General features: G+C 50.4%; 4 protein-coding genes across 4 annotated transcripts; 2 read left to right on the forward strand and 2 right to left on the reverse strand.

The window, feature by feature from the left end:
- Window positions 1-4400: 4400 nt before the first annotated feature.
- Window positions 4401-4817, reverse strand: TRIVIDRAFT_224895 (uncharacterized protein; the record flags this gene model as incomplete). Its single annotated transcript, XM_014098403.1, has 1 exon — window positions 4401-4817. One exon carries the CDS (start codon window positions 4815-4817, stop codon window positions 4401-4403), a length of 417 nt encoding a protein of 138 aa, XP_013953878.1.
- A 5026-nt stretch (window positions 4818-9843) lies between these two features.
- TRIVIDRAFT_186944 (uncharacterized protein) lies at window positions 9844-11120 on the forward strand (the record flags this gene model as incomplete). The annotated part of the gene is made up of 1 exon (XM_014098404.1): window positions 9844-11120. One exon carries the CDS (start codon window positions 10157-10159, stop codon window positions 10409-10411), a length of 255 nt encoding a protein of 84 aa, XP_013953879.1.
- A 6845-nt stretch (window positions 11121-17965) lies between these two features.
- On the reverse strand, window positions 17966-19907 carry TRIVIDRAFT_209932 (uncharacterized protein; the record flags this gene model as incomplete). Its single annotated transcript, XM_014098405.1, has 4 exons — window positions 17966-18352; window positions 18443-19050; window positions 19121-19662; window positions 19718-19907. 4 exons carry the CDS (start codon window positions 19905-19907, stop codon window positions 18190-18192), a joined length of 1503 nt encoding a protein of 500 aa, XP_013953880.1.
- Window positions 19908-22115: 2208 nt separating this feature from the next.
- On the forward strand, window positions 22116-24952 carry TRIVIDRAFT_213647 (uncharacterized protein; the record flags this gene model as incomplete). The annotated part of the gene is made up of 3 exons (XM_014098406.1): window positions 22116-22272; window positions 22330-23769; window positions 23826-24952. 3 exons carry the CDS (start codon window positions 22116-22118, stop codon window positions 24386-24388), a joined length of 2160 nt encoding a protein of 719 aa, XP_013953881.1.
- Between the last annotated feature and the right edge of the window lie 1338 nt (window positions 24953-26290).

The following is a 26290-nucleotide window of genomic DNA, read 5'->3' on the forward strand; positions in this document are numbered from 1 at the left end:
TTGGCTCTGTGCATTAGGACACCTGGAACAGAAGAGTGAAGAAGTCAAGAGGAGAGCAGGTAGTAAACTGGCCACGTCACCGCAGCCAAGAGCACAACAAAGACTGTATTTAGCTCTAAACTTGTTTAACAAAGAAAGGCAGCAAAGTCTTTGTCTATTTTTGCTCAAGTTACAAAGAGAAGCTGGAACTTGGATGCCTCCTTTCAGTTATCCAGCTTCTAATCGCCTGACAATACCAGAAGAAGTTTGGCAAGCGTATAAGACACCTCTTTGTTGTATCCTTGGCAGAATCGCCATTCGAGAAGATGGGCTACGTGTATATGTATAACCAGAACGTTAGTAGAACTCTCCCCGCTGCCATTGCGATTTCCATTCCGTTCTTCAAATTATTGGACCTGGCCACAATACTGACAGGAAATCTACACGACTGTGGGTGACTTTATGCCAGTGGTTATATTGCAAGTGCTAATAGTGTTTAATCAAAAGATGGATATAATACTCTTGCCGATACGGAGTACGATTATGCAGGAGCTGCGTACGATGTTCGCACCAAAAATACCTTACTGGAAGTTATCCGAGGGGCACATACTTTATCCATCTTTACAACTAGCTTTGGATGCATGGGATTGGAGTTATTACAAGGGCACGATTGAGAAAGTAAAACTTCCCAGAAGGTACATATTTGATCCGGTGCCTCTTAATAAGGAATCACCATCGCCAGGCACTCGATTCATGTGGGGCCTATCGGGAACATACAGAGGATATTATTACGCTACACTCGAGATTTGTGAACATTTCAGGGACTACGCCGTGAGAAGGAACAAGATATACCCCGAGGTTGAGAAGTTTGAGTTGCATGGAGGCAAGTTAGTGTATGGAGCATAATGTACATTAGTATATATCTATGTTTATAACAAAAGAATAGCGAATTTGAGTACCAAACCACCAACAATCTAAATCTACGGCCATACATAATTCAATGTTATTACAACAAATCTGTAAAGGTACCTCACTGATACAATCTGGATGAAATTCCATAATTACCCGATGAAAGATTCCGCATCCATGTAAGTCCGCGACACCCATTCAGCCTTCTACTGCACTACGTCCCCAAGACACTGGAAGTAATTGTAAAAATTGCCTTGCGTGTAAATACTAGTATTGCATATCCTTGAGTGTGATGGCTCTGAGCATGAGGAGAAACGACTTAAGCCTCACAAGTCACTTTATTCCTAGAGCTCGAGTAGGATGTCTGTTGTTGCTACGAATGGCTGCTCTATCTCTGAACAGGTCATCTATTGCCCACAGTAAATGAGATATATTAATTTCTCATTAACTATTAACAGCTTTATTTTGAATAACAAATTACAAATCTCGGCTTTATTAACTCTGTGTGATGTGCTATGTTTTGTGTGTTTCGCAGCTGTCCTCGGTGAGATAAAGTGAATGGTAGTGAACGTGTGTTTCACCTCTGTCTGTTTATCTGTCTTCAGAGTGATACTATAGAAATATTTTAGAAAGAACTGTTAAATGGTTTTCTGTGTGTTGCTGTTGTTGCTCTATCTCGGACTGAAGCATGATTCTTCAGCTGCTGATTAACATTACATGCAATTAGTTCCATACATTACTGTCTCAGTCGCTAAAATAATTCTATGTACGGTAAACTAATCAATCTATCCATCGAAAAGAAGACATATTTACTCTTAATGATATGCTAATCTGCAGCGTAGGGAATTGCGAGCCTAAAGTGAGTCAACTTGAGGTGGGTATAGGGTATGCCAAACACGCCGACGTGCCACCAATTGAAGATGAATGAAGGTTGAATGAGGAGTATATAGTCAAATAACACAATTCCCTCAGTTTCATATTAAAAACATAAAAAATGGAGGTTATTAAATTGTTGAATTGGGGATTGTTGGCGCAGAGGCTGGTGGCATAGTAGCATGCTCTGTTGAATACACGAGAAAGAAGTTTGGGTCCTCGTGGAGAAATACTCTGCTTTTCTCAACATCACCTATATTTTTATAGGTCATTTGGAAGTATCCTTTTAAAGTAGACTTGTAACTCCGTATATTGATTCAAGAATCCATCTCATAACCATATTTTAAAATTGACTTTCATCCACCAACACAGTGACAGATGAAATACCTTACCCCAACCTCATCAAAACTACACTCAAGTTCAACAAGAAAACAAGAACACAATCTACCATCCATTTAAACTAATCACCAAGAAACCAAACCCCGCAAATGCTACACCACCCAAACCATCTTCACATGAAAAAAACACCCAACACTCTTACTCTTACTCCTCTTACTCTTATAAATGAAACAACTTACGCGAGCCCCAACTCAAAAAGGTCCAGCTACACGAAACACACTACCCAAAAGTTAATACCCAGACAAAATGGACCAAAGCTAAGGCATATACATTCTTCCCGCAACTCCCGTAAGACGTCAAAACTTTAAAACTCGCGGGAACGCAAGGTCCCTGCATAAGCCCGGCGATATCTCTGCTCCGAGAGTCCTTGCGCATATTTTCAACGACAGGAACTCCGAAACGGGTATTTCGTATTATACTACGTACTACTGCTAACAATAGATGTGACAATAGCCCCACAATGCCCTTTCATCGTCGAGTTTGAGTTTTGTGCCCCTCTCCGTCAGCGAGTTTGTTCCTCTCAGTCAGCGCGGGAATGGCATCGCTTGAAAGAAGGGCCACGACAGACTCAAAGATGGATATTGCCGTTACGATTCAGCCAGCTTTACTCAGCCCGGGTCATCACGCACACGCCCTTCCGGATTCATACTGACTTACCCCTCAATCATAACAAAGCCACGACAAAACCTTACGTGGAAGCAACAAAACAAATCACAAGCACGCGAAGAAAGAGTGGCAAAACCCCACACCATTCACGCTCACAGCCGCGATTTCGCTTCCTCCGAAAGGGCTCTCTAGACCCTGCAGCCAAGTGTCCCCTTATCCCGAATGAGTCACTCTTATCAACATACTATATCAAGAATACTATAGCAATCCAGCAAACCCAAGACCTCGGTAGACCCTGGACGAATGGCTCAGAGATCCCAAGGGCCAGGTTCACGAGCTAGCTGAACTCTGCCCATTCTGGCCGCTGCAAGTGAATGCAGGCTGAGAGGGTGCGAGAGCGCGAAGAAAAGCCGTCTTAGTGGCCGCCTTATGAGCTGACGGGTTTCCCATGCTACTGCTTACCAGCCGTGATGCTACCGCCACCCTGTCTCTTCTTCCTTTCTACCGTTCCGGCTCGGCTGCAGGTCTGCAATGACGGCCATCAGCCTGTTTGGGTCTCACTAAAGAATAAAAAATCACATATCACGAAAACAAAAAAACCATTGCAGGATCATATCGCATATAGCCGGCAAGGCCAAGTCAGCTGCTGGGCGGGGACTCTCGGGCCGTTCGAAGCGTGCACAGCAGCTCCCGGGCGAGCCGTAGGGCGTGTTTGCGTATCTCATGCAACCACCAAGACTTGAGCTTTGGCTCTCCCGCAGGTCGATCGTCTGATGATGCTCCGTGTGAACCGACCCGGGAGGGACGCTTCGGAGGAAAAACCTACACCGAAAAAGGCCGGGCCAAAACAGCGTGGGCGTGTCGAAAACACCAGTGAAGATGGAGAATGCTTTTTGGTAGATGTATGCTTCAAACGGGAAGCGTATTCCCACTTTCCGCTGGGCAATGAAAGCCCCCCCTGGTTGTGCGGCTCGCCAAGCCGTAGCTGGAATTCAATTACCCAAGTGTGAAGGTTAATAGACGACAATTCAGACCCAAATAAGCAACAGCCATTATTATTCAGCTCCACGATACCCTCACCTAAGTAAGCCCATAATCGCATATCTGAATAATGGGCGTGGGAGTGTGCCGTGCCGTCGGACCAAGACGCCCGTCCCAGCAGACATGGTTCTCGACCTTTGTGCTCTGACCAACGGAAATAAGCATTGCGACTAGAAGGCTGGCGAAAGTTTCTTTCCGGTCTTCTAGGCTTAGGAAGCGCCGGCACAAGCCAATGGCGCCGGATTTTGGACCACTGGCACGTAGCAAAGTCAGAGGCTACGACGTTTCGGACCCTCAGAACTCCGTTGAGACGGGAAGCGGTATCATATCGCATGACAACTCCAGCCGTTTGACCTAGAGCTGCCGCGACCGTTGAGACCAAGTGCTGGCAAGACCGGGGGGAGGGTGGGTTTCAACGGTTGCGAGTCGGCAGTGCAGAGAGTCTGGAAGCGCCTTTCTTTCCTCGTGATGGCTTTGATTGCAGTCCCTTGATGCAAGCTTGATAGCGCGGGATGGCTCTCAATAGTCAATGGCCAAGGAGTAAGCGTGCTTAGGGGTGGCTTTTTTTGGATGCTGCCCTGTCGGTCTCGACCCTACGTACAGGAAGACGTGCGTGGACTGCAGCCGGTTGCAGCACTATCAGCACGGACGTCCATTGGCGCAGGAAGGGCTGAAAGGCAATTCCCGTGGCCTGTGAAATACGACGGGCTGCTGTATGCGAAAGTGGAATATTGCATCTGCGTTTGATGGCAAATGACTGCGAGGGGCGGTATGGTGCAAGTGAGCGAAAAGGCCTGGGCAAGTCTAGACCTGGAGCCTCGTCTCCGCGGCTTGGCCGGGCCCTCAGTAGCAGCCAGCCAACAAAACGTCGGGGCCCAGCCCTCAATCGCAAGCCGATGGTGCGAAGTAGCATTGATCGTGGGGATAGTATATGCACAAGCACGGGCGGTGGCGATGGCTTGGTAGCTGACAGCGGCCAAACTCTTTGGTGGTTTGGTTTGCTTGCCCATGCTTCGATATCGGAGCGCAGCCGAAGCCGACCGGAAAGACGGCTTTGGTGTGGGTTGACAGGACCCCCAACGGACTCGAAAACATTCTCCTCTGGAGGGAAATTGATCCGGCGCCATGCAGCTAAGGGTATATGCACTGGGATGGACGACTCGCCGTGTTTTCAACCTGATCACAAGGCCAAGGACCGAGTAGCATCGTCGGTCCAACATGTCTGCATCTGCAGGGCCATTGGATGCAGAGGTTCTGTTCAAGAGATTGCAGGCCCAAAGGTTACATGTGCACGCACAATTAGCACCACTGTGTACTCGTACGGCCTGCCAGCAGATTCCACGAACAGCGCTTGCGATCGGAGTGATGAAAGTGGCGAGGCGTGAAAACTAGAAGGGACGGTGTTTTGCGTGAGCAAGCATTGTAACCCTGGTGATAGGCTGAAAGCCTATTTGTGAAATCGAGAATACAGTAGGCGATCTTGGAAAGGCAGCTGGCTTTGATCGCCGGTGGACTCCTCCACCTCGACATATAGACGGGACAATTAATGGCGAGGGGCGAGACAGCTGTCGTCCTGCTAATTAGCTTTCGTCCTGCAGCACACTACGGCGTATCATCTGAGACAATCGCGGGATCGAAGCACAGACGGCCAGAAAGGTTAGCCTGCAGCACCACTGCTACACCCAAAGGTTTGCCTGACATGTTCCCCCCATGAGGCATTAAGGGAGGAGCTTGCACAGCAACGCGTCTCAATCAAACATGATTGACGCTCTCATAGACTCGTAGAATCATCAAAGACTGGGTCCTGTCTGGAAACACAAGCACAAGAGTCGAAACAAGACCCACAAAGCTACCTTTCTCCCGGTAACAGGAAATCGACGATCAGTGCGGAGATGCTCAAGGGAGAGCGACAGCACTGTGCCGCTGATTTGGTGGAACGGGCCACAGTGTATCAGGGACCAACAAGTCCGTAAGGCAGTTAGTTTGGACTTTGACTTGGCGGTGACACTCGGTTGTGGTGTCCTGCCAGACGTGACAAGGCAGCAGCCATTTGGGATTACGACAGGTGAGACATGACTAGAGGAGAATGACTGCAGGCGAGGTGAGGGCAGTGTCATGAGCATGACATGGCGGATTGGTCACGGCACGCATAGTGGCTTGAGACTGAGCTGCAAAGGATGACCGAGAGGCTGCCTTGGATAAATGAAAACTGACGAGTCAAACGGTCGCATCAGCCAGGGCCGACAAGCCACCTCGTACGACGACTGCGAGGAAACGGAAGGTTGTGCCCGGGGTGAAACCGTTTTTAGATGAAAACTGGACTGGTTGAAAGGGGACTGCAAGGGGTGGTCGGCGACGTAGCCGAATCTCCAAGTCGAATCAACGTAACAAACCGAGATAAGGAGAACAGACCCGCCCTAATCAATCAATGTCTTGGACCGGCGCTCAGCCCGCCTCATCCAGCGCGACGCCTTGATTGCTTGATCCTGCTCCGGCAGCAGCTCAAGCAAGGGAAAAAACAGGCTTTGGGCTGGAACCTCTGCCAAGGGACTGGGGATCGGAGATTTGCAGGGCAATCAAGGAGCGGCCGATGGCGCTAACCGTGTGAGGAGGGCGAGCAGCGAAAACGAATGCTGAGCGATGAGTTCTCGCCAGAGACAAGCTCTCCCTTGTCACTGGCTGGCTAAAGATGAGAGGAGCCCGTCCAAAGGAACCATGGCTGGCTGATGGGGACCCGTGTCTGCAGGTACTGTGCCAGAAACACCCAATTATACCAGGCGGGACGCAATCATGGTGACGTGGAACAGACGCTTGCTGCATTGTCGACGGGCATCGGATTGGGCAGGACTGGTTCATTCCTTGCATCGGCTCACCGTTTCCTTCGTTTTCCTTGCTTTGCCTTGTTTGCCTGATGCTGATCCAGGGGAGCTTCCGAGGAGGCAACCGGTGTCTTGTCTCGGACGCCTGCTCCGTGCTCGTGCTTGGTGCTCCTCCTGCTGTAGTAATACAAGTCAATACAGTACTCGTACAGTCAGTCATATGTGCGTAAGCTTGCGCCCAGAATGCAGGCCGTGGATTGAATAGCCAGTCAGCGCGGCGTCGATGATTCAGACGCCTTGCGGGGATGTTTGGAGATGAGTCATCTGTCCTGCTGCTCTCTGGCACTGAGACACGCTGTAACAGCTTGTCGCACAGCGGGTTGGCATGCACTAAAAATCCAGAGCGCTCCAGGCACGGGCAAAGATGCAACAATCCGAGTTTTCAATTTTTGCCCCCCATACACCGATATTCACAACATAGCACAAAAAGACAGCCTCTGTTCCAAGCCTAGCGCCATCGCGGAAATCTGAAACACGCGGGCTTTGAGTTCCAATTTTCCCATTTGCCCAGATTTTGAGGAATTGCTCGAAACAGCGCACCTATTTCAGCTGGAACCACAAAACGGAGCCCGAAGTCACCGATTCGCTGCCTCATCTTGATTAAAGCCATGAGAGGAGGTCCATTCCATCAGGCCCTTTCATTTATCTGCGACCTTCTGGAACTCTGTTGATCCCCCTTTGCCGTTGGCCTTTTGTTTCCATATGCACAAAATCTCTCTCTCGCCTGGTTTCCGATAGCCGATGTGGGATGTGGATGAGGAATCTGTGCCCAACAGTGCAAGGGTCGACGAGGTTTGGAGTGGCAATGCCATGTCGCGATGATTGGCGATGGAATCTGCTGAGAACGACTCCGATCCATCGGACGGTTGTCCGACCCGAGCTTCTGAGAACCGCTGCGCGTCAGCCTCCCTGTGATGGATCCTGCCATGGAGGCCCAAATTCCATGGCAAATCCACCGTCGGAGCACGTCTGGATCATGCTGTGTCTCTGGTGGCTTATTCTCTTGCGGAGTCTCTTAGTCTCCGTTGGCCGAGGTCTTTTTTTCTCTCTCTTGTCTCGAGTTTGTGTGAAATTGCGTGGCATTGGGCATTAATCTTCTCCATTACAGTTTTGACTACGCGGCACCATCCCACTAAGGTGGCGCATTAACATTCAAGACGCAAATAGGACTGATTCTTCTTGTTTGTCCGTGGAGTTGGGCAGCTTCAGCTTCAGCACGGATCGCATTCGCATTCACCGTATTTTGCTTTCCAAGGTTCTCTCTTTGACGCCTCCCTAGGATGTCCCCGGCTTGCTTGTGCTGTAGCCACAGGGATGGCAAGCTTCACCGGCATGTCATCTTCACATGGCCCAATACTCGAGCGTTTCAATTTGAGTCGTTTTACGCATCACGAATGAATTGCACGTCTAGTCCCCCTAATTAGAGCGCACAAGCATGGAGCGGTTCTGCATGACACTTGGCATTCCTAGTTGGTCTGGCTACCGTCACATCTCTCGTGGTGCGTGTTTTGTTTTTTTACGTGTTCTTATTTTGGCATCAATATACACGAGCCTGGCAGGAGTAGTGGTTGTATTCGTAGCCGTCCACGCACCCGCACACCTGACTGTACTGTACAGCCCCCAAGACGACGCAGCTTATTGCAGCCAAGACAGTCTCGGACCGGGCGGCTCCAAACTGTCCAAGAAGAGCTTGGAGGCGCTGCGAGACAGTAGCTCACCCGAGGGCAAAGCTTCCCCTTCCCTAAACAGCCAGAATCCCAAGACACACACTTTGACGCATCTCTGCATCTCTGCACCGCATGTAGTAAGCTGTGTCGGAGCTTTGGCGGCCCTCGGGGTTGCAATGCAAGCCTTGCTCCTCCAAATCCTGCCGCCTTTGTCTGGCCAACAGCGGCTCACTCGGCTGACAGCTTTCCTAGCTTTGGGCTTAGCGAGTGAGGCGAAGAACGGTGGCATCAAGCTGTGGTCAAGGTTCAGTGCCTTTGCCCTCCAGGTTGCCGTTTCTGTCCCCTGTCAGATCCACCAACAGAAAAAAAAACACGATGACAGTTGCGCATCCACAACCCTCGAAAACGTGCCCTTTGGGCATCCAGATATCGGATGGTTCCCTGGTCCTTACTCATAAGTGTAAATTACCCGGGCGAGGGAAGATGAGAAGAAAAAAACTTCATAGTGGACCGTCTTGAAATGCCAGACAGGCCGGGTTCCAGCGCCCACGCACGCCCCTCTGCAAAAAAAAGTGGCTTTTGAGCTTTAGCAGCGCCCTGAAGAACAGGAAAAGGAACTCGTATTCTGCATACGGCTGCATATGCCTATAGCCGTAATACACCCCCTGCCCTGTTTGCCGGCTGTGCTGCAGCTGCGCACGCCCTCCTGGCCTGCTAAGCCCTCTCTAGCTTGCAGTACGAGTACTGCTATGCTGCAGTTATGCCGTATTCGAGGCTGAAGCACCCCCCTTATCTTCATACCGTCCAAGCCGTCGTAACGGATGGAACGAACTTGGCAGCGTTGCCCAGCTTGGACTGTGAACGGTGTGTACGAGTCTGTTGTACGAGTATTATGGGGCGAGCGAGCATGAAAAACGCTGATGCCTGTTGTTGTGTTTGATGTTGTTCATCACACTGCGTACTGCACAACACAACACAACACAACACATCCACCCATTTCATCTCGTCAAATAGCATCTCCGAAGCAGCGCACCAGCTTGGCTGCAGCATCCGCCCATGCAGGCTTCGCTCGCAACAGAAAGTCACATTGACGCTCATTTACGACGCATGCGACAGAGGCAAAAGGGTGAGCTGGCCCAAGAAGTGAAACGGCGCTGGACACATGCCGAATCCACACACCCGCACAAACCCGCACCGGCCGCCTGTGACTTGCGCCGCTCCGTGCCCGAGATTCCTTGTCACTCGCAACGCCGACATATCGTCGATCGCTCTCCCTTGCGTGGATCCTCCTTGCTGCCTTGTTGGAGACGGACCCTTTTGGCTTCTTTTCTTTCACGTAGCTTGGCACACGCCCCCTCCCCGGTCTGGCCCTACGTATACCCAAACACCCTCTATACCCACCTCCTTATTGCTGGGCTACTTTTTAAACAAGACCCTCCCTCCCTCGAGGACCGCTACACAACTACAACCGCTTGCATCCAAACTTTTTTAACTCTCGACTTTCTCTTCTCATTCTTCATTCTAGAATAAAGCAACGAGAAATAACAAACAGCAAAACTCAACAAGACAGTCATTGCCTGTCCCATCCGTGCATACACAAGCCCGCTGGTTCACCCATCAGCTTACTCTTTGCACCCCATCACGTCACCCTGCGATTTGAGCCACCCCACCGATTCGGAACAGCAGGCGAAATACATCAAAAGATAAATACACCACGGCTCGCCTGCCTTGACTTTGGACGCTTTCAGAACGTCTGAAACATCTCCGGACTAAGAACCAAAAAGACACTTTTGACGCCAGAAGATGCCCGCTGCCGCATTGATCTCCAACCACAACTTTGCCTCCGCCTCTTCTTCCGACTCCGACGTCCCTTCATCTTCCGCCAGAATGGACTCCAACCCTCGGCCCATTGCCTCCGTGCTGGTGCTGCGCTGCATGCGGTGCGCTCGATCCGCCGAGACGACGACGACGGACGATGCGAGCACAGCCGGCATGGTGCGCATCTCGCACAATCTCTACTACTGCGAGCGATGCGCCAAGCTCGTGGGATACAAGTAAAGCAATCTCCAGCACGCCTCTCACGTCACACGCAAACTTGTACAACTACCTTGTTGTATTATATACTCCCCATTTTGAATTTCTTTCTTTGTTTGAAAACAGCGAGCATTACGGCATATATAGACGACACCTCATCTGGACCATAGAAACGACACGAGACTCTTTGACGGCTGTTTGCGACACGCATTGGCAATGCCGCTACGCCGTGTCGAAACCAAACATCTTCCGTCATCAACAGCATCCGCGGCTCTACCCATCTACACAAGCCGCCCTTGGCCATCCCGGACAGGTCGAAACATGCCATCACCTGTCTGAAAAGTCGAGCCCTCACTTGTATCTGTGCACGCTTAGGTCAGACGTCCACGGGCACAGTCACGCCTTGGACCTGGCATCTGGCTTTTGGCCTCTCCTGGATCGACGACCAAAACGGGCGCTGGCCATGAAGTTGCTATCTTTATCCTATCCCATGTCTTCCCGCAGCGGGCGACCCCGCGAGCCCAGAAAGGGACGGGATTCGTCACCCAGTGTGTCGGCTCAACGGTCAGCACTCTATGCGGCATAGCTTGGGTCGTGATTCCCGGGACCGAAGCAGCCGCTGGCCACATGGGATGTGAGATCTGCAACGCGCTGAGCCTGCGGGTGCCTGCGGATTTGTCTTATCGCGGTGTCTCTATTTCCGAGCTCCAGCCATCGCTCGTTGTCGTGAAGCGAGGAGTCCAAGCAGAACGGCGCGGACATCCACCGAACACACCGAGCCACTGCCGTACCATGGCCTTGCAAGAGCGCTGCCTCGCTTTTCTGCTTTGAGCCATGTGCATCTCCAGCTTCACGAGACGAGCACTACTGCGCACATGCGGTGCTACCCGAGCGTCCCTGGGTGCAGCGATGCACAAGGCGCAGGGCCCTTCTGGCCCGCCTCTCGCTTGCACGGCCTTACTGTTACATGTTTTGATGCAGCGCGCTCGCGACCTCGCCCGCAGGCAGGGCCTCCAATTGGAGGCTGCGGCATTTCGGCACATCTTGTCGGCGTTGGCCCTGGTACGACGATGATTCGACAGCGCCTCGTCATTTTGTGACAGGTCGTTAAGCCGACCTTTCTGGGGAACTGGGAACCACAACTCTCTTTGCGTCTCCACCTCGGGGTACATGCGAACAACAAGCCTTATGAATGACGACCACGGCGATGAATTTACCTGATTATTGATTTATTACTTTATTCCTCTTCGCTTCTCTTGTACCCCTTCCGCCATTTAACCTCTGGTCAATCTTCACTACATCCATGCAACGCCGACCTTTTTTTTTTTTTTTTTATTGGGGCCGCAAGACGGATACCGCTAGGCGGCGCCGAACTGCAGGCGACGAATGGCTTGGTCCAGAGACGCTGTGTGCGACCAGTTCATCTGCGCGACAGGGGTCTCTGCCTTAGCCTTGGGCTCCTTCAATCAAAGAAAAAAAAAAAAAAAAAAAAAGGATGCCGAGCAGCGACCAAAGAAGAGACGTCTTGGGAAGAGTGGATTCTCAATGGGGCCATTGGAGCTAGCCTTGACCATTACCATTTGGCTCCTTGGCACGCATCGTGGCCTTTTTTTTTTCTTGCTTCTCCCTCGGCTTCTTTCTGGGCTTCTGGCACAGCCACTGACGTCTTTATTACTTTGGTCTCTTTTTTTCCTTCTTCCTGCATGGCGCTGAGCGTCGGGAGGGTCCCTTGATGTGTGCATATACGACGGATGATATTTTGGGCGGATTTCGGGATAACGGATATTTTTCCACATTTTTTCATTTTCTTTCTTCACTTCTACTTGCGCGAGGTCGCAATTTGCATTACCTAGTATCACCTTTTTTTTTTGGATCATTTTTTCTTATGTCTTGGACTGCAATAGACGATGCGGGATCTCTTTTTGGCTAGTATAGTGATACCACCTGGGCCAGCGAAGCCCATGCTTTTAGTTATTAGAATGCAACATTTTTCATGACTACAAACTCATTATCCGCTTCATTTTCTGATTTTATACTTGGTGCTCTACAAAAAACTGTGAAAATGTGCAGTGCACGATGTACACAAGGTTCGCGTGGGTCTGGATTTGCAAAGCCGCGGCTTTAGCATCGGAGAGTCTGGACCCTTGTGTCTTTGATAGGTCTTGGCAAAACCTGGGCGCTGTCATTTTTTCTCTTTTGTGAATAATTGTTACATGTATTGAATTTTTTTTCTTTTCGATGGACTGTTTGTCCTGGGATTTTTTACTTGATGAGTGGACGTGCGGGAGGTGCGTGCATGGAGAAGGGGGGGGGGCGGCCGCCTGGAATGTTATTACACGTCTCTTTTTTTTTTTTCGGGATATGTTAGGCGAGGGATGTTCTTTTTGATTCTGCGGTGTGACTCGATGTGAGGCCTACATGTACTCGGATGTACATACATGTGCGTAGGACTTTGATCTGTTTTCTTCGTCCCTTTGCGCTTTCTTTTGGCTTTTGGGCAGGGGACGGATGGGAGCCTGTAGGGATCGATTTTTTTTGTGCAGATGCAGATGCAGATGCGATGCGCTGCGATGCGCGACTACGTGGATGGGCTATTTTGTGCTTGGGATGAAGAGCATATGGGACAGAGGGTGTGCGGGAAGTGATGTAGGGGGAGTATACATTACATACGCACATACATACATGGGAGGCATAGTATAGGGCAAATCCGAAGCGATTGGATTATTTGAAATTGGACGCATCGTTAAAGTGTGTGTGTGAAAGGAGGCGGGCGTTTGTGGTGTCCTGGGTGAGACGAGGCTGTGTGATTTGAGCCCGTGAATAGAGTCAAACAATAGTCCCTTTTGCGTAGTACTCGTAAGCTGGGCTATCTAATCTTCCCTTTAAAATTTTGTAACATGTCAATCTTATGGGAATATTCAGCGGGAATAAAAAAAACTTGTTAGATGCAAGTATATCGCTGGGAAATCAAACCTCCCAATCGCCCGCTCCGGGACGCTCGAATCGGAGGGGTCCCCCTTCGTCCGTTGTCACGCCCACGTGTGCTGCAGACACGGAGATGGCCTTCCGATAACGAAAAGTCAAAAATTGAAGTGCTGGTTTATCTTTTAACCGCAAGGTAGTACCAAGTAATCAAATTCATAAGCTTAAGCTTTTTTTCAAGAGATTTGCTCGAGAGCATTACTGTTCCGGAGAAACGGCTTTTTTCTCTTCTTTGGTTCAAGACACGCTGGGGGGCGCATACTTAAAAAGAAGAAGGGAGAGGCTAAGAACGCTGTGCCTGGGGCTAGCGGGAGTGTTAGATTGGCGGGTTCCTGAGAGCAGGTTTTTTGTGTAGATCTAGTTTCTAGGATCGAACTCTGGGGAGGGATGGGAGTTTGGAGGGTTCACTATGACTACGATTCTGATGTGTGTTCTCTCTACTGGTGTTTTTTTTTTTTTTTTTTTTTGGCTGTAGATGGATTGGAGCATATGCGGCTATTCAATTTGTGTAGCGGGCCGCGTGGAGAGATTACAGCACTTCCTCCCAAGGCTCTATGCACATGCCTGTATTCGCAACTTACAACTTACTCGTACGTCCCAAGTTGCCGATCGGCCGCTCAAGCCGTGTACAAAGACGCCCTCGGACTAGGCATTCCGTCTTGGCCGGCCGTTTTTTCCACACGGCAGACTTCCATCGTACCATTTCTCTGCAAAAGAGGCATTTTATCTGTAACATTGAAAGACATACCCTTGAAAAAGGCACCTCACGACACAAACACCCGCGTTCTGCAAATTCCCCCATGCAAAGCCCGTTGCCTTAACAAGCACAAGTCCTGGGCCGGGGGGGTGAAGCATGGAAGTCAGCTGGCTCGAAATTAGGACCGTGGCTTTTTTTATGCGAGGAATAATACCGAGAGACAGAGAGAGAGAGAGAGACAAGAGAATAACGTGCATTCACGGGAGCACGGGAGAGATCAGGACATGCACACAAGGAGGGCGTATGGATGCGCAAAGACGGGCCCCTTTTGGGGTAGCTTCGTGGTTGGGACTGGGCGCGCGCGAGAGTGAGGGCATCGGATGCTGGGATGTTGATACTCTCTCTCGCTTGGGAGGATGCGAGGCGGCTGTTCCTGAGGCTACTGTATAGATGGAGATTCGGCTTTACGAGCGCAATTGTCTGATCTTGGGGCCATCAGATGTTTCTCCAAAGTAGTACCCAAACGAAATCCCATGTCTCCCAGCCCTGGTCAGTCCAGCCCAAGCCGGGCATTGCAAATCAATACATGCAACAAACCGCCTGTCACCGTGGCATCAATGAGGGGAAAGACTCTGCAGGGCCGCTGCGTTTGCATCTCCGAGGGCACACTCCCGCTGTCTGTCTTCCCGCCCCAAACCGGAAGCCTTTGCGCAGAAGCGCGGGTTGGAGAAAAGCGCGGGCCAAGAGGATCAAATTCATGTTCACATGACCTCTGCAGAATGGCACTATCGCGAGTCCAGCCTCCTCTCGATTTTTGCCAGGGATGGGGTTTTAGACGCAAGGCAAATGGCGCTGAAGCTGCGTGTACATACAAGTATTGCATGCGGCACTGTTCCCTATGGAGCAGGATCCGGGATTGGATCGATAAATCGCCTTTTTGGAATTATTTAGTGGCCAGTGAGAGCCGTGGGATTCCATTACATAGGCAAAGTCGGCCGTGGGTTTTTTCGCTGCGCTGTGCGCGGCAAATCAAACTCGCCAAACTGCAGGGAGTAAATCCGTGCCTGGGGGGGATCCAGACGACGGATTTATCTGCAGGTGGTTTCTATTGGCCGAGGATAGCAGCTGAAGCCAAAATCCGACAGGACAAAGCACGAATAGGGAAGAAAAGCAAAGCAAAGGCACAGCAAATTGATGCCGCTCTGGGAATGCCGGGTGAGGATGAGGAAAGATAAGGCATGGGACACATGTGCATGTTCTGTATGCAATCATCAAATAGTACCGCCAAGAGGAACATTCTTGGCCCATACGGCGCTTCGCATTTGCTGCACGTTGCTGGGCATCTTTTGCTCTTGAGGAAATGACAAATATGATGCTGTAAAGGGGGAAACCCCAGAGCTGAGGGCAGCGAAGAAGAGACTGGGGGATCGTCCGCTACCGCCGTTTAGATGCCTTTACGGGGCTCGCAGGACGGCTATTTCCGCTGGACGAGTTTGCGGGCAGGGAAAGACGGGACATGGATGAGGGTGCGCTGGCGGGCGCTGGTGTAAGAGACGGGACTGGGCTGTGGCATTGGCGTTTAATAATAGCACAACGCAGCACGGAATAGCACAGCACAGCACAGCACAGCACAGCAGTTTGATCCTACCTGCACGAGCACGAGCATTAGTACTAGTTAATGTATTGACACTTCATTTATGAGCATGAAGCAGCAGAGTAGGCAATGCACTGCATATACCTGATAGCTCATTTGCTGGCGTTGCAAAATGCACCCTCCCCGCATCTTGGCAGCCCAATCCACGTCACATCGCGTCCACCAATTGTGACGAACATGTTCTCTCACGATGGCCTCACTCGGGATAGGTGGTTCGTTCGCCGTGGATTGGGGGAGGGGGCCATGGATTCTCCATTCTGGCGCGACTCCGCACCCAGCACAAAGCAAATGCCCTGTCCCGTCCTGTACAGTAATACTGCTCTTCGCTAGGAATCCCGGCGTCTCGCTTCTGATCCCGTTATCTGTCACTTATACGCTGCGGATTACAGACAAGGCTGATGGCTTCTGTCAGACGCTACTCCGCACATAGCATTTGCTGCTGACATATCCTCTCTCGTCTCCGTAGATGCCCTCACAAAGCCGCCCTATCTGCCCCTGATAATTCCATGAAAGGGCTACGCGTCCACGGACCTGGCCATTCAAAGATACAGGGCTTTCTACTGATTGGTTGGTAAGCCCAGCAGCCTTGTCCATATCGAGCCTCGCCCTACAGTCTCCATACCCGCCCCAGAATTTGCCGTCATCGCCGCGCAATGATGCAATGTGCCTTGCAACAGCAGCTTCGCTCTCAGCTATCCATTCCATGTATCCGCAATTGGACAAAACACATCGAGATACTCCTTTTCTCCCCCTCCTCTCTTTAATCCACGTCAAACAGCCCCCCCTCCCCCCGTCATCGTCATCGAGATATCCAGCACACGCCCAAAGACATGCACTTTGGCCCTAGTCGATCGATGCATCTGCAACGGGCCTGTCTCACCCTCCATCTGCCACCCAAACCTGCTCTTCACTAACGGCCTGTACAGCCTCATATGCAAGACTTTACAAAAATAAATCATTGCTGCCAAGTCGTTCCTTGGTTTTTAATCTGCGACTATCACTTCCGCCCCCTAGTCCCATTCTTTAGCCGCCTCGCTTAGAATACATGCAACCGCAAATCCCCTAATTCAAGCGTCGGAAGCATCACTCAACCACCCAAAACCCACCAAGATTCAAGAGTCAAAAAGGCATTCATCTATCCCGTATACAAGAATGAAATCTGAGACCCCCTGCCCAACGAACATGCCAAGTGTCGTCATCACTTTCTCAAACTAACAAAAAAACGACCCTTGTTTCTGCTCCACGCTTTTGGTCTCGTTTATTTTGCTCACACGCCCTCCTCCGTATTTCTGATATCATCGTGCAGCAGATTGTTTTTAGCTCGATGCTACTACACCCTTGTCCCCCTCCTCCCTCACGATACCGTCAACAAGACAAAGCAGAAGAAGGAAAAGCGTCCGTATCGCGAAAAGGACGGACAGGTTCTTTAGTACACGTATCGAAATTTTTACATGGGGGTGCGCACCCACTTCGTCGTTTGAATGTGGTGTCGACGATGAGTCTATTTTAAGCCCGTTTTTGACGTTTGCCAGAAAACGGAAGGCTTCGATGCGTGAGTGACACTATTGATTGCGCAAAGGGGACGGTATTCGGGAATCTCAGGGCGCAAATTTTGCGTTGATGGATACCCTCAGATGGGCTCACCCATGATTCCATCCATCAGCTCATTTGAACCGCCTCGGAATATTCGGGCGACTCTCGCAATCGAAACACCTGCCTCTTTTCCCTCATGTAACCAAAATTACAAGACAGGAAAAACAACTCCAAACCACGAACTATCTCCGACTCAAAACGATTTTCCCTCCACCCCCGGTTTATACAACTATCCAGCAAAAACCACTAAACCCACACATCCGTCGACATCTTGTTTAAAAACCGGGGCTCGTAACTCGTAAATCGTAACACATCTGGGCGTATGCCTAAAGGCCCTTTATCCCGAAGCCCAAGGGTCCCTCCTCGTCAGTCATGATGAGATGATGCATGGTTTCTGTATGTATGCACTACATCATTCAGAACAGGGTGCATGAACCAAACGCCCTCGGTACCTACATCATTAGCATCATTGGCAACGGGTCGCTTGCCTTAGCTCGCGTAGGGGTCGGAGGAGACGAGAGACGTCAAGGGGAGGGGCGTTGGGCTATGAAGCCCAGGTGGGTTTTGCGTAGGACAGGCTCAAGATGAGGAATGGTGGGCTGATGTGCTGGCTATGATGACAATGACGCTGGTGAAAAAGCCGTATCTGATAACAATGCAGCTTGGTTGACATTAATAGTGTTTAGAGATACCACCTCATCATGATACATACAGCCTTGACGCAATGCCCTCCCTCCCATATCTCATATCCTAATACAGTTTGATAAACGCCTAGTTGCTTCATCCCTCCTAAATGCTTCCCTCTATCGTGTACGTTGTGGCCATATGGCACTGCCATCTGTGTCACTCCCTTATGTGAAATGTGTAGACATTGTTTTAGCCCTCCATCTTGACATCACTCTCCTTGCCAAGGTTTTTTAGTAGATAGCTTCGCTTAAAGTACTCATTGGGATGCACAATTGTCTCAAGTTGATTAGATGTCATGACACCCTCATCCTTTGCCTTTTTAATCTCGGCCTTGTGTAAGTGTTCAAACACGCTGGGTAATCGAGTTAGCTATCCGTAATAGTTGCAAAGCGTATTATTGGAATATAAACTCCAACTATAGGAACAGAGCCAGACAACTTACCGGTTGCATGCCATGTGAAACTTTTGATTATCCTTGTCTTCCTTGACACCCTGCAACACCGATCTATCGGATACTCCCATGGCTTGTACCAAAGAAGTCAAGTTCTCCAGGTTGAAATGCCGGTATGGGCATCCGTGAGCCTCGCCAGGCCCCGGAGGATGCTCAGTGAGAATCTTCTGACAACTAAACGGGCTACAGCCACCGCCTCGTCGATTCGTATCGCCACCAACGTCTCCGTATGCGTGGCGGATGTTGTATCGGTATTCCTTGTTGAATGTGTCATCCGTTACCTTGTGAAAGGCGCCCCGCCAAAACGCGAGACACTCTTCCAGATTCAAGCCGATGCCCTTGAGGAACAGTGTGTACTGAAGACGACCGTAGTGTTTAAGATGAGCGTCGCGACGCAACGACCGATGCAAGTTGGACATGCACGCGGGGAAATGCTGCGAAAGATTGTCAATGTTGGCGGCCGAGATTTGCGCTCCAGTGGGTGCCGTCGACCCAGACATGTAAGCCGAGTCGGGCGTAATGAAGTTTTTGGAGAGGTGGTTCAGGATGGGCGTCAGCCGGTCATCTTCGTCAAGTCGTGGCAGCGCCCGGGCTGTGAGCTGGTCATTGGTAACTGTGTTAGCTAGATGAAAATGAAATCTGCATCGGACACACAAGTACGGCACTCACCTCTAGTTGTCTCTCAAGCCGGCTCGTAAATTCTGCCACCACCATGCTTGATTGCTCTCGCCCGGGAACATATGCCTTTCCGGCTTTCAAGAATACCTTTCGACTCTCCACCAGGTCGGGCACTCGCTCCCAGTCCACCTTGAACCATGTCTCAACCTCACTGCTCCCTCTTTTCCCGCCCGCCATGGCTGCTAGTTCGGCGCCATACCGCATCTTCTCGTCCTCTGTCACAGGCTCCCACCAGTCGAGGTCCAAGTCGGATACGAATGCAGACCGCTCGTTCAAATCGTCGCTGTTGAATCTCATTCGGAATAGCATCGTCTCGACACGGGAAAATCTCCGGCGCAGGTCTTCGGTTGAAGAGAAGGCCAACCTCAAGATGAAGTGACTGTAGTGGTCTTTTTGTCGTTGCGAAGCGAGCTTTGTGTTGCTAGAGCTGTTGGAGTCGAGGGGGAGGTATTTGTCGAGAATGGGCTTCATGTGGGATGCCGTTTCGGTGGGCGATCGGTTGCGAAACGAGCAGGCCTCAAGCTCGGCCAGAACTGTGCAGTGTCAGATTTCGAATATTGCTTTGGAAGGATAGTAGCCTCGAATTACCTCGTAGTCGGTCAATGGCCCATTGCTCAAACTGCTCGAGTGTAATATCTGCCGTCGGTGCATCTGCGTAAAAGTTCAAGCGATGGGGATACTGAGTATCCTGGAATTGGGGCGTAGCAAACTGCTTTTTCCGGTAATCGACGACATTTCGCCTCTTGGGGTCGATTCTGTTGTAATCCTGCCGCATCATGATTGCTGGCTGTGTTTGAAGCTGAACCTGATGCCGTCGATATGGATTTTTGGCGGTTGAGGTTGGCGGAAGTGTGGAGGGACGCGACTTGACGCGTTGAGACGTGGGGCACGGCTCGAATCAATTAAAACCCATGGTGCCGGTACTTTTCTAGCACTACGAATGGCGCTATGCACTAGGTACCTGTACCTTGCATCACCAACACCAAAACTTTTAGGTATCCCATCTTCCAAGGCAGCTTAGAGCTCAAATGACTACTAGGTAATTCGTGTTGCAGTAAATACCTGGGCATTAATTTCCTCGGGATATAATTGAATAAGTACTAATGCACTAGCATTGTCTGTTCGAATATCCATTCGGCTGCTTACATGTTTGGAGTTGTGTGTAGGTACTTAGGATAGCTTGATAATTTTGTTCAACTTTAGCAAGAGCATCAACTCTCCCAAATCTCTCTCGCGTGGTCATGCGTCACTGTCCCACTGCTTTATCATTTTGAATCTGACGTACAAGTCCTTGTCTGTCACAGCCAAGCATTGGGATTCACTGCTGATGACATGGATGCTTGCGGCTCGCTAATTGGACTCCGAATCACCTTTTCCTTGCCAGTAATATCGCTTGGCTATCACAACTGGGCAATTTGGCATTGGCCTTTTGATCGAATGACCAAAAAGCATCAACGCAGAGTCACGGGCACGCATTCGCTTACCCAAAGAGGGAAGCCGGACGGAAATGCCACAGAGGCAAAAAGAAGACGAAACAAAAAAGAAATTGATTCCCCTTGCGTGGAATTGGAATCGATCTCGTGACCGAGACAGGGGTCGAACCTGCAACCTCCTGATGTACTTGATCGTAGTCAGACGCTCTGCCATTGAGCCACACGGCCTTTGAACTGTGGCTGAGGAGCAGGGATAATTGGTACAAGAATGTTTCGAGCGTGGAATTGGCAAAGGTAAAAGCAAGCTCAACAAATGTAAAAAGAAAATGCGACATGTCACCGCATTCCAATCCAACTACGAATTGAAACAGGATGACTTGTATCATTGACCGAGACAGGGGTCGAACCTGCAACCTCCTGATGTACTTAATCGTAGTCAGACGCTCTGCCATTGAGCCACACGGCCGGGATCTTGTCACGTGGAGATAGCATGCTAAAGTGGCCCATAGAGCAGATGAGATGAGATGAGCGGCCACTATCCAGAAAGTATTGAACGCTATTAGCCCGGTCATTCTGTATTTGTATTTGATGGTATATTTCAGACCCCGCTTTTCCACAGTCCACTTGTTCGCCAGAGCCGATGCACGTTGTGGCTCTTGGGCGCGGATGACGTTATGGTGATAAGCTGGGGGACTTTGTATCAGAGCATCACATGCCCCATGAGTCGATGATGGGGTTTTCTGCCTTCTGTTCTAGGCCTGTTTGCCCTGTACTTCGGGGGTTTCCCGCCTGTGGACGCAATAATAACCGCTAGTACCACCAGACGGGAAAACAAACATCACCAGACGGAACCAAATTTGCTGGAATGGGCCTGAGGTTGCAGCACCTCTGCTGTTAGTGGTAGCTGAGTGCTTATTTAGTACCGCTAATAGCAGCTCCGTCGTACCCAGTACTTTATGTAACGTACCGCCCGGCCTGTTTCGGGCTAGCGCAGGCCTTGTAGCCCCCGGTATCTCCCACCCTGTGGTCGCCCTACGGCTGCTGGTGGGGACCGAGTCGCTGTTGTACCTGCTACACGCTGCTGTACATGAACAGGGAGCAGACCCGCAGGCATGTCATGCGCTTCGCTTGTACCCGGAACGTCGTCCTTGGATCGGACACCACCAACGTCGTTGCACTGACTCCTTCGCGACAACAGAAATCTCGACTCGCAACGCTCTGCCTCTCCTCTCGGCCCGTCGTCCGCCAATCCTCCGCCGCAACGGCATCGCGCAGAAGCCCTAGATGTCCCCGTTCTAGGCGAGCGCAGCTCTTGATTTGCCCTGCCAAACCCCTCACTTCGCGACGGCTCTCCCTCGCGACGCCCTTGCCTTGCGAAGCACCGCGTGCCTCTTCTTCGTCCCTGTTCCGCTGCTCCCTGCAGAGCATACGCCTCGCCGCCTCCATCTGTCCAGACGGAGCTTCCGGGGCGACATTGACCATCGACGCGGCCTCCGCAGCCGTCTAGACGTACGTGACAGCCTTGGAGATGCCCGAGGCTATGGGTCGCATTGATGGATGCTCATGTTCGACAGGCTTCTGACCAGGGCGCTTCTTGTCCAGCCATGAGCAATTCTCCTTTCCAGCCGCCAACCTCGATACCCCATGATGGCTCCAATGCCCCCTCGACGGCAAGCTCTGACAATCTGAACCTAACCCCAAGCTCGAGCTGTCCGTCCGAGATCCGACCCGACGCCCAACGCAACGACGCACCAGCATTTGTTCCAGATGACGAATTAGCCTTGGCAGCCAATCCTCCCGTCAGCTTCCAGGCCACCACCATTGCTCCATCACCTCCAATTCAGTCTACTCCATTTGAAGATGTCGGCCGCCGAGGCAGATCGCCTCTAGACTCTGGCGCCTATTATCACGATGTCACTGGATCCCTTCGCATTTCCACAAACGTTACGTCTTCTTCTTCTTCTACAGCTTCCCCTTCGCTCTACCATCGCGAGTCTCCTACTGGCCATACCAGTCTCTCGCCTATTCGCATCCCCACGCCCTTGAATCACAAGTCGTCTTCCAGCAGCATACGCCTTCTGACACGAACCCCGAGTCTCAAAGCTGCCCTCGCGCATTCAATTGGATCTGCTAGCGGTACTAGCAGCGTTATTTCAAGTCCCATGATTACGGCAATGGGCGACGTGACGCCTTTGCCGAGTCCTCTCTTATCAGGAGAGTCCCCTGGACCGTGGAGGAGGCTGGCAGTGGGCTCTGTGTCCCCGCCTCAGCACCGAAGCCTACTGAGCAGTGTTGGAGAGGACTTGCCGACCATGGGGGCCCCCGTTGGCCCAATGAAGAACTCCAATGCCGCGGCTTCTTCCTCGAGGCGTAAAGTATATGCCAGCCTCACGGAAAGTAACGAGGCTAGCCAGCCTTTACCTAAACTCGCACAACCACCTCACCCTCAATCTGAATCTCAACCTCACACGAGGAACCGAAGCCTTAGTGAATATACCACGCCGGATCCCACGGCTATTCCAAAGAGGATTGTCTCCGTGTCTGGCCCCCACGCCAAAGCCGAATCTCAAGGCCCCCAAATGAGGAGGGAACAAAACCTGGCAGAGTCACGCGGCCTGGCTCCCAACGTTGCGAAGCCACCGACGCCTCCTCCTAGTGAGAGCTCAAGAGACTCGACTGACACTGCCTCTACCTCACGATACGAGTATTTTGAAGCCTTTGACCGGCATGATCGAAAACGGAGGCGCTGGCGCTCAGTGCGAACTGTGGGTCAAGGCACATTTAGCAGAGTCGTATTGGCTACCAGTCAGATGGATCAGCCTAAGCATCTCTCTGCCGATTTAGGAAGTACAACCATGACCGATCCCCCACTTGATCGGAAGACATTGGTCGCCATCAAGGTGTGCGAGCATGGCCCTCAGGGGGGAGCCAGTGAAGAGCGAGTTGAGATGAGTCTCAAGCGAGAACTGGAAATCATGCAGAGCATTCGTCATCCCAGCTTAGTCAACCTCATGGCATGGAGCATAGAACCTACGAGAGCAATCCTTGTCCTGACCTACTGCCCTGGAGGGGACTTGTTTGATGTTGCTACAGCCCACCGGAAGCTCTTGACACCGCCTCTGATGAGACGAATCTTTGCCGAATTGGTCGGTGCTGTAAAATATCTCCATGAAGAAATGATTGTTCATCGTGATATCAAGCTCGAGAGTAAGCTATTTGAATCACAGGGGAGTGAAAGTAGATCTTGCTAACAATCTTTCCAGACGTCCTTGTCAATCTTACGCCCAACGAGCTCGCAGATCCATCAATCGATTGGACCACGTACCCGCATTCAGTAATAGCATTGGCTGATTTGGGCCTATCAAGACGGATTGCAGAGGACGAAAAGCTCGAGACACGCTGCGGATCTGAAGATTACGCTGCTCCAGAGGTTATCATGGGTCAACCTTACGACGGTCGTGCTACCGATGCATGGTCCCTTGGTGTGCTGCTCTATGCCCTGCTCGAATCTCGACTCCCGTTTGATCCTCCTCCGGGGATGAACGACTCTCATAGAATGCGTAGTCGAAAGAGTCACCGGATTGCAAGAGGCGAATGGCGCTGGATCGAGTATGGCGGCGAAGACGGCGATCATGAAGCCAACGAAGCCCGTTTCAAGGAGAGGGGCTTGCTTGACGCCATGAACATTACAGAAGGTCTCCTCAAGCGTGCACGAAGTCGCTGGACATTACAGCAAGTATTGGCCACGCAGTGGGTGCAAGAGGGTGTTGCCGTTGAGGGTGGCATACGTTTCAGAGAAGAAGTTGGAGGGGCCGAAGTGTGCTAAAAGCAATCCATATCAGCGGTTGCTCCCATGTCCTCAAAAATGTGGAAGACGTGAATTTTCTTTTCTTCTCAGCAAGAGGCAGCGAGATGGAAGACCACCTTTGGTTCTCTCTCATGCTGCCAAAGCCATCGCTTGGCATGATGCTTTCTTTAGGCTCAACCACATGTCAGCCTTTCGTTTTATTCTTCTTTTCGCCATTTTTTTTAAACCCGTCTTTCTTTTCTCAAGGCATCAGGACTAAACTGGCGCTAACATTCGAATTATGCGCTATTGCTATATCAACCACGGAAATGGACAGAAAGCCCATGTATGATCAGGAGTTATAGGGGCGGTAGAGGGAAGAAAATCACTATCGCATGAAAACACACTTTTAAAGCACTAGGCAATGGAGCAATTTTTTGGAAGGGAGATGGGATGAGTTTCAAAGTAGGAGAGACTATGCGGGACATGTATCACGTATGAACTCTTTTAAAATAAGGGGGAAGGGGTTATTCAGCAGATTGGGGTGTTTGGTTGGAAGAAGGGCTGCCTTTTTATGTATTTCGGAACTCTTTTCTTTTCTTTTTTCTTTCTTTTTTTTTTTTTTTTTGGCTGTTGACAATAAACGTACGTGACATTTGGCAATCTGCTTGACCTGGCGAGGAGGGTCTGGTAGGTTGGTTGTATTAGTAGCATTTTTTCTTGTATAGTAGGTTTTAATAGGGATGATGTGTATATGTAATGGGGGATGCTGGCGGTTTGCATGACGCTATTAGTTTTTAATATAATATATTAATGGTTGAGTTTAATATGGCTTCTTTCCGTGGATTAAATCGTGTTTCGAAGGCGTAAGGTGTTTATATGCTTTGGAAGTAAATGGATCACTCCATTCGATCTGAGATCTCAATAGACAAATTGATTCAAGAGACATTATTCGTCTTCTTGATAGTTCTCAGGGACTTAGTAATGGTGACTACGCTCAATTGAATATTTTGTTCTCCAACTTGTGTATATCTTAGATATGGACCATGAACGAGCTCCATTGATACAATTGCCGTTTTGAAGCGTTGGGCTTGTTGTGTCTACTTCGGGACAGGGACTACTCTGTCAGCGACGCTTTTACATATGTTCTCTGCGAATTGCGTACTTGTGGCAACTGATAAATGGTCTGCTATCTCGAGGTGTGTAGTAGCCGTCCATAACCAGGGACATTACTGGTTGTCTGTCTCCTAAAAGCCATCTGCTTTAGCGGCGTATATGGGTCAGCCATGTCAACTATTGGGATTGGAACATATTGGAGTCTTTCACTTCAAAGAATGGTTTCGACTACTCATGGGTCTGGTTTAAAGGTTCTGAGGATAGTGCCAGTATGGCCATGCCGTGAGACTATGATCTAGACAACGCGCCGAGGTCCATGAACAGTCGAGAAATAAAAGATAGTTTGATACACTTTGTGTGAGACCACCGTTAGCCTTGAGTTCAAAAGACTGCTTTGGAAGTTGATTTTAGGTTGCAACAACTTATAATCCGGATTCACAACATTACATAGCGCCATCTACCCTTTCGATTCCAACCAAACAATGCTTTCTTTCATTAGAGACGTTCAACTGCTTGCCTACGGTTTCTCTCGACCCTCCACTAATCTCATCAGGCGCAGTCGCATTCCAAAGAAGCTGCTAGCTCGACCAGCTTCCAGTTTCTTTTAAAAGTTTTAATACTGCTCATAGTAAAGAAATCACTTTATGAGACAGGCATAACGTCTACAAGGCTGGTCAGCTGAATGATATGTGAACTTGAGTTTAAGCTAGTATCGCTAACCCAGTGAGCTAAGGACAAGAAGCCCGCCTATGCGAGGCTATCATTTTGCGAAACTTTGTACTATAACTCAGCGTGGCGCAAGATGTACTCACCAAAGAAAAAACC

Source organism: Trichoderma virens, assembly GCF_000170995.1.
Source record: "Trichoderma virens Gv29-8 chromosome Unknown TRIVIscaffold_83, whole genome shotgun sequence".
Lineage (NCBI taxonomy): Eukaryota > Fungi > Ascomycota > Sordariomycetes > Hypocreales > Hypocreaceae > Trichoderma > Trichoderma virens.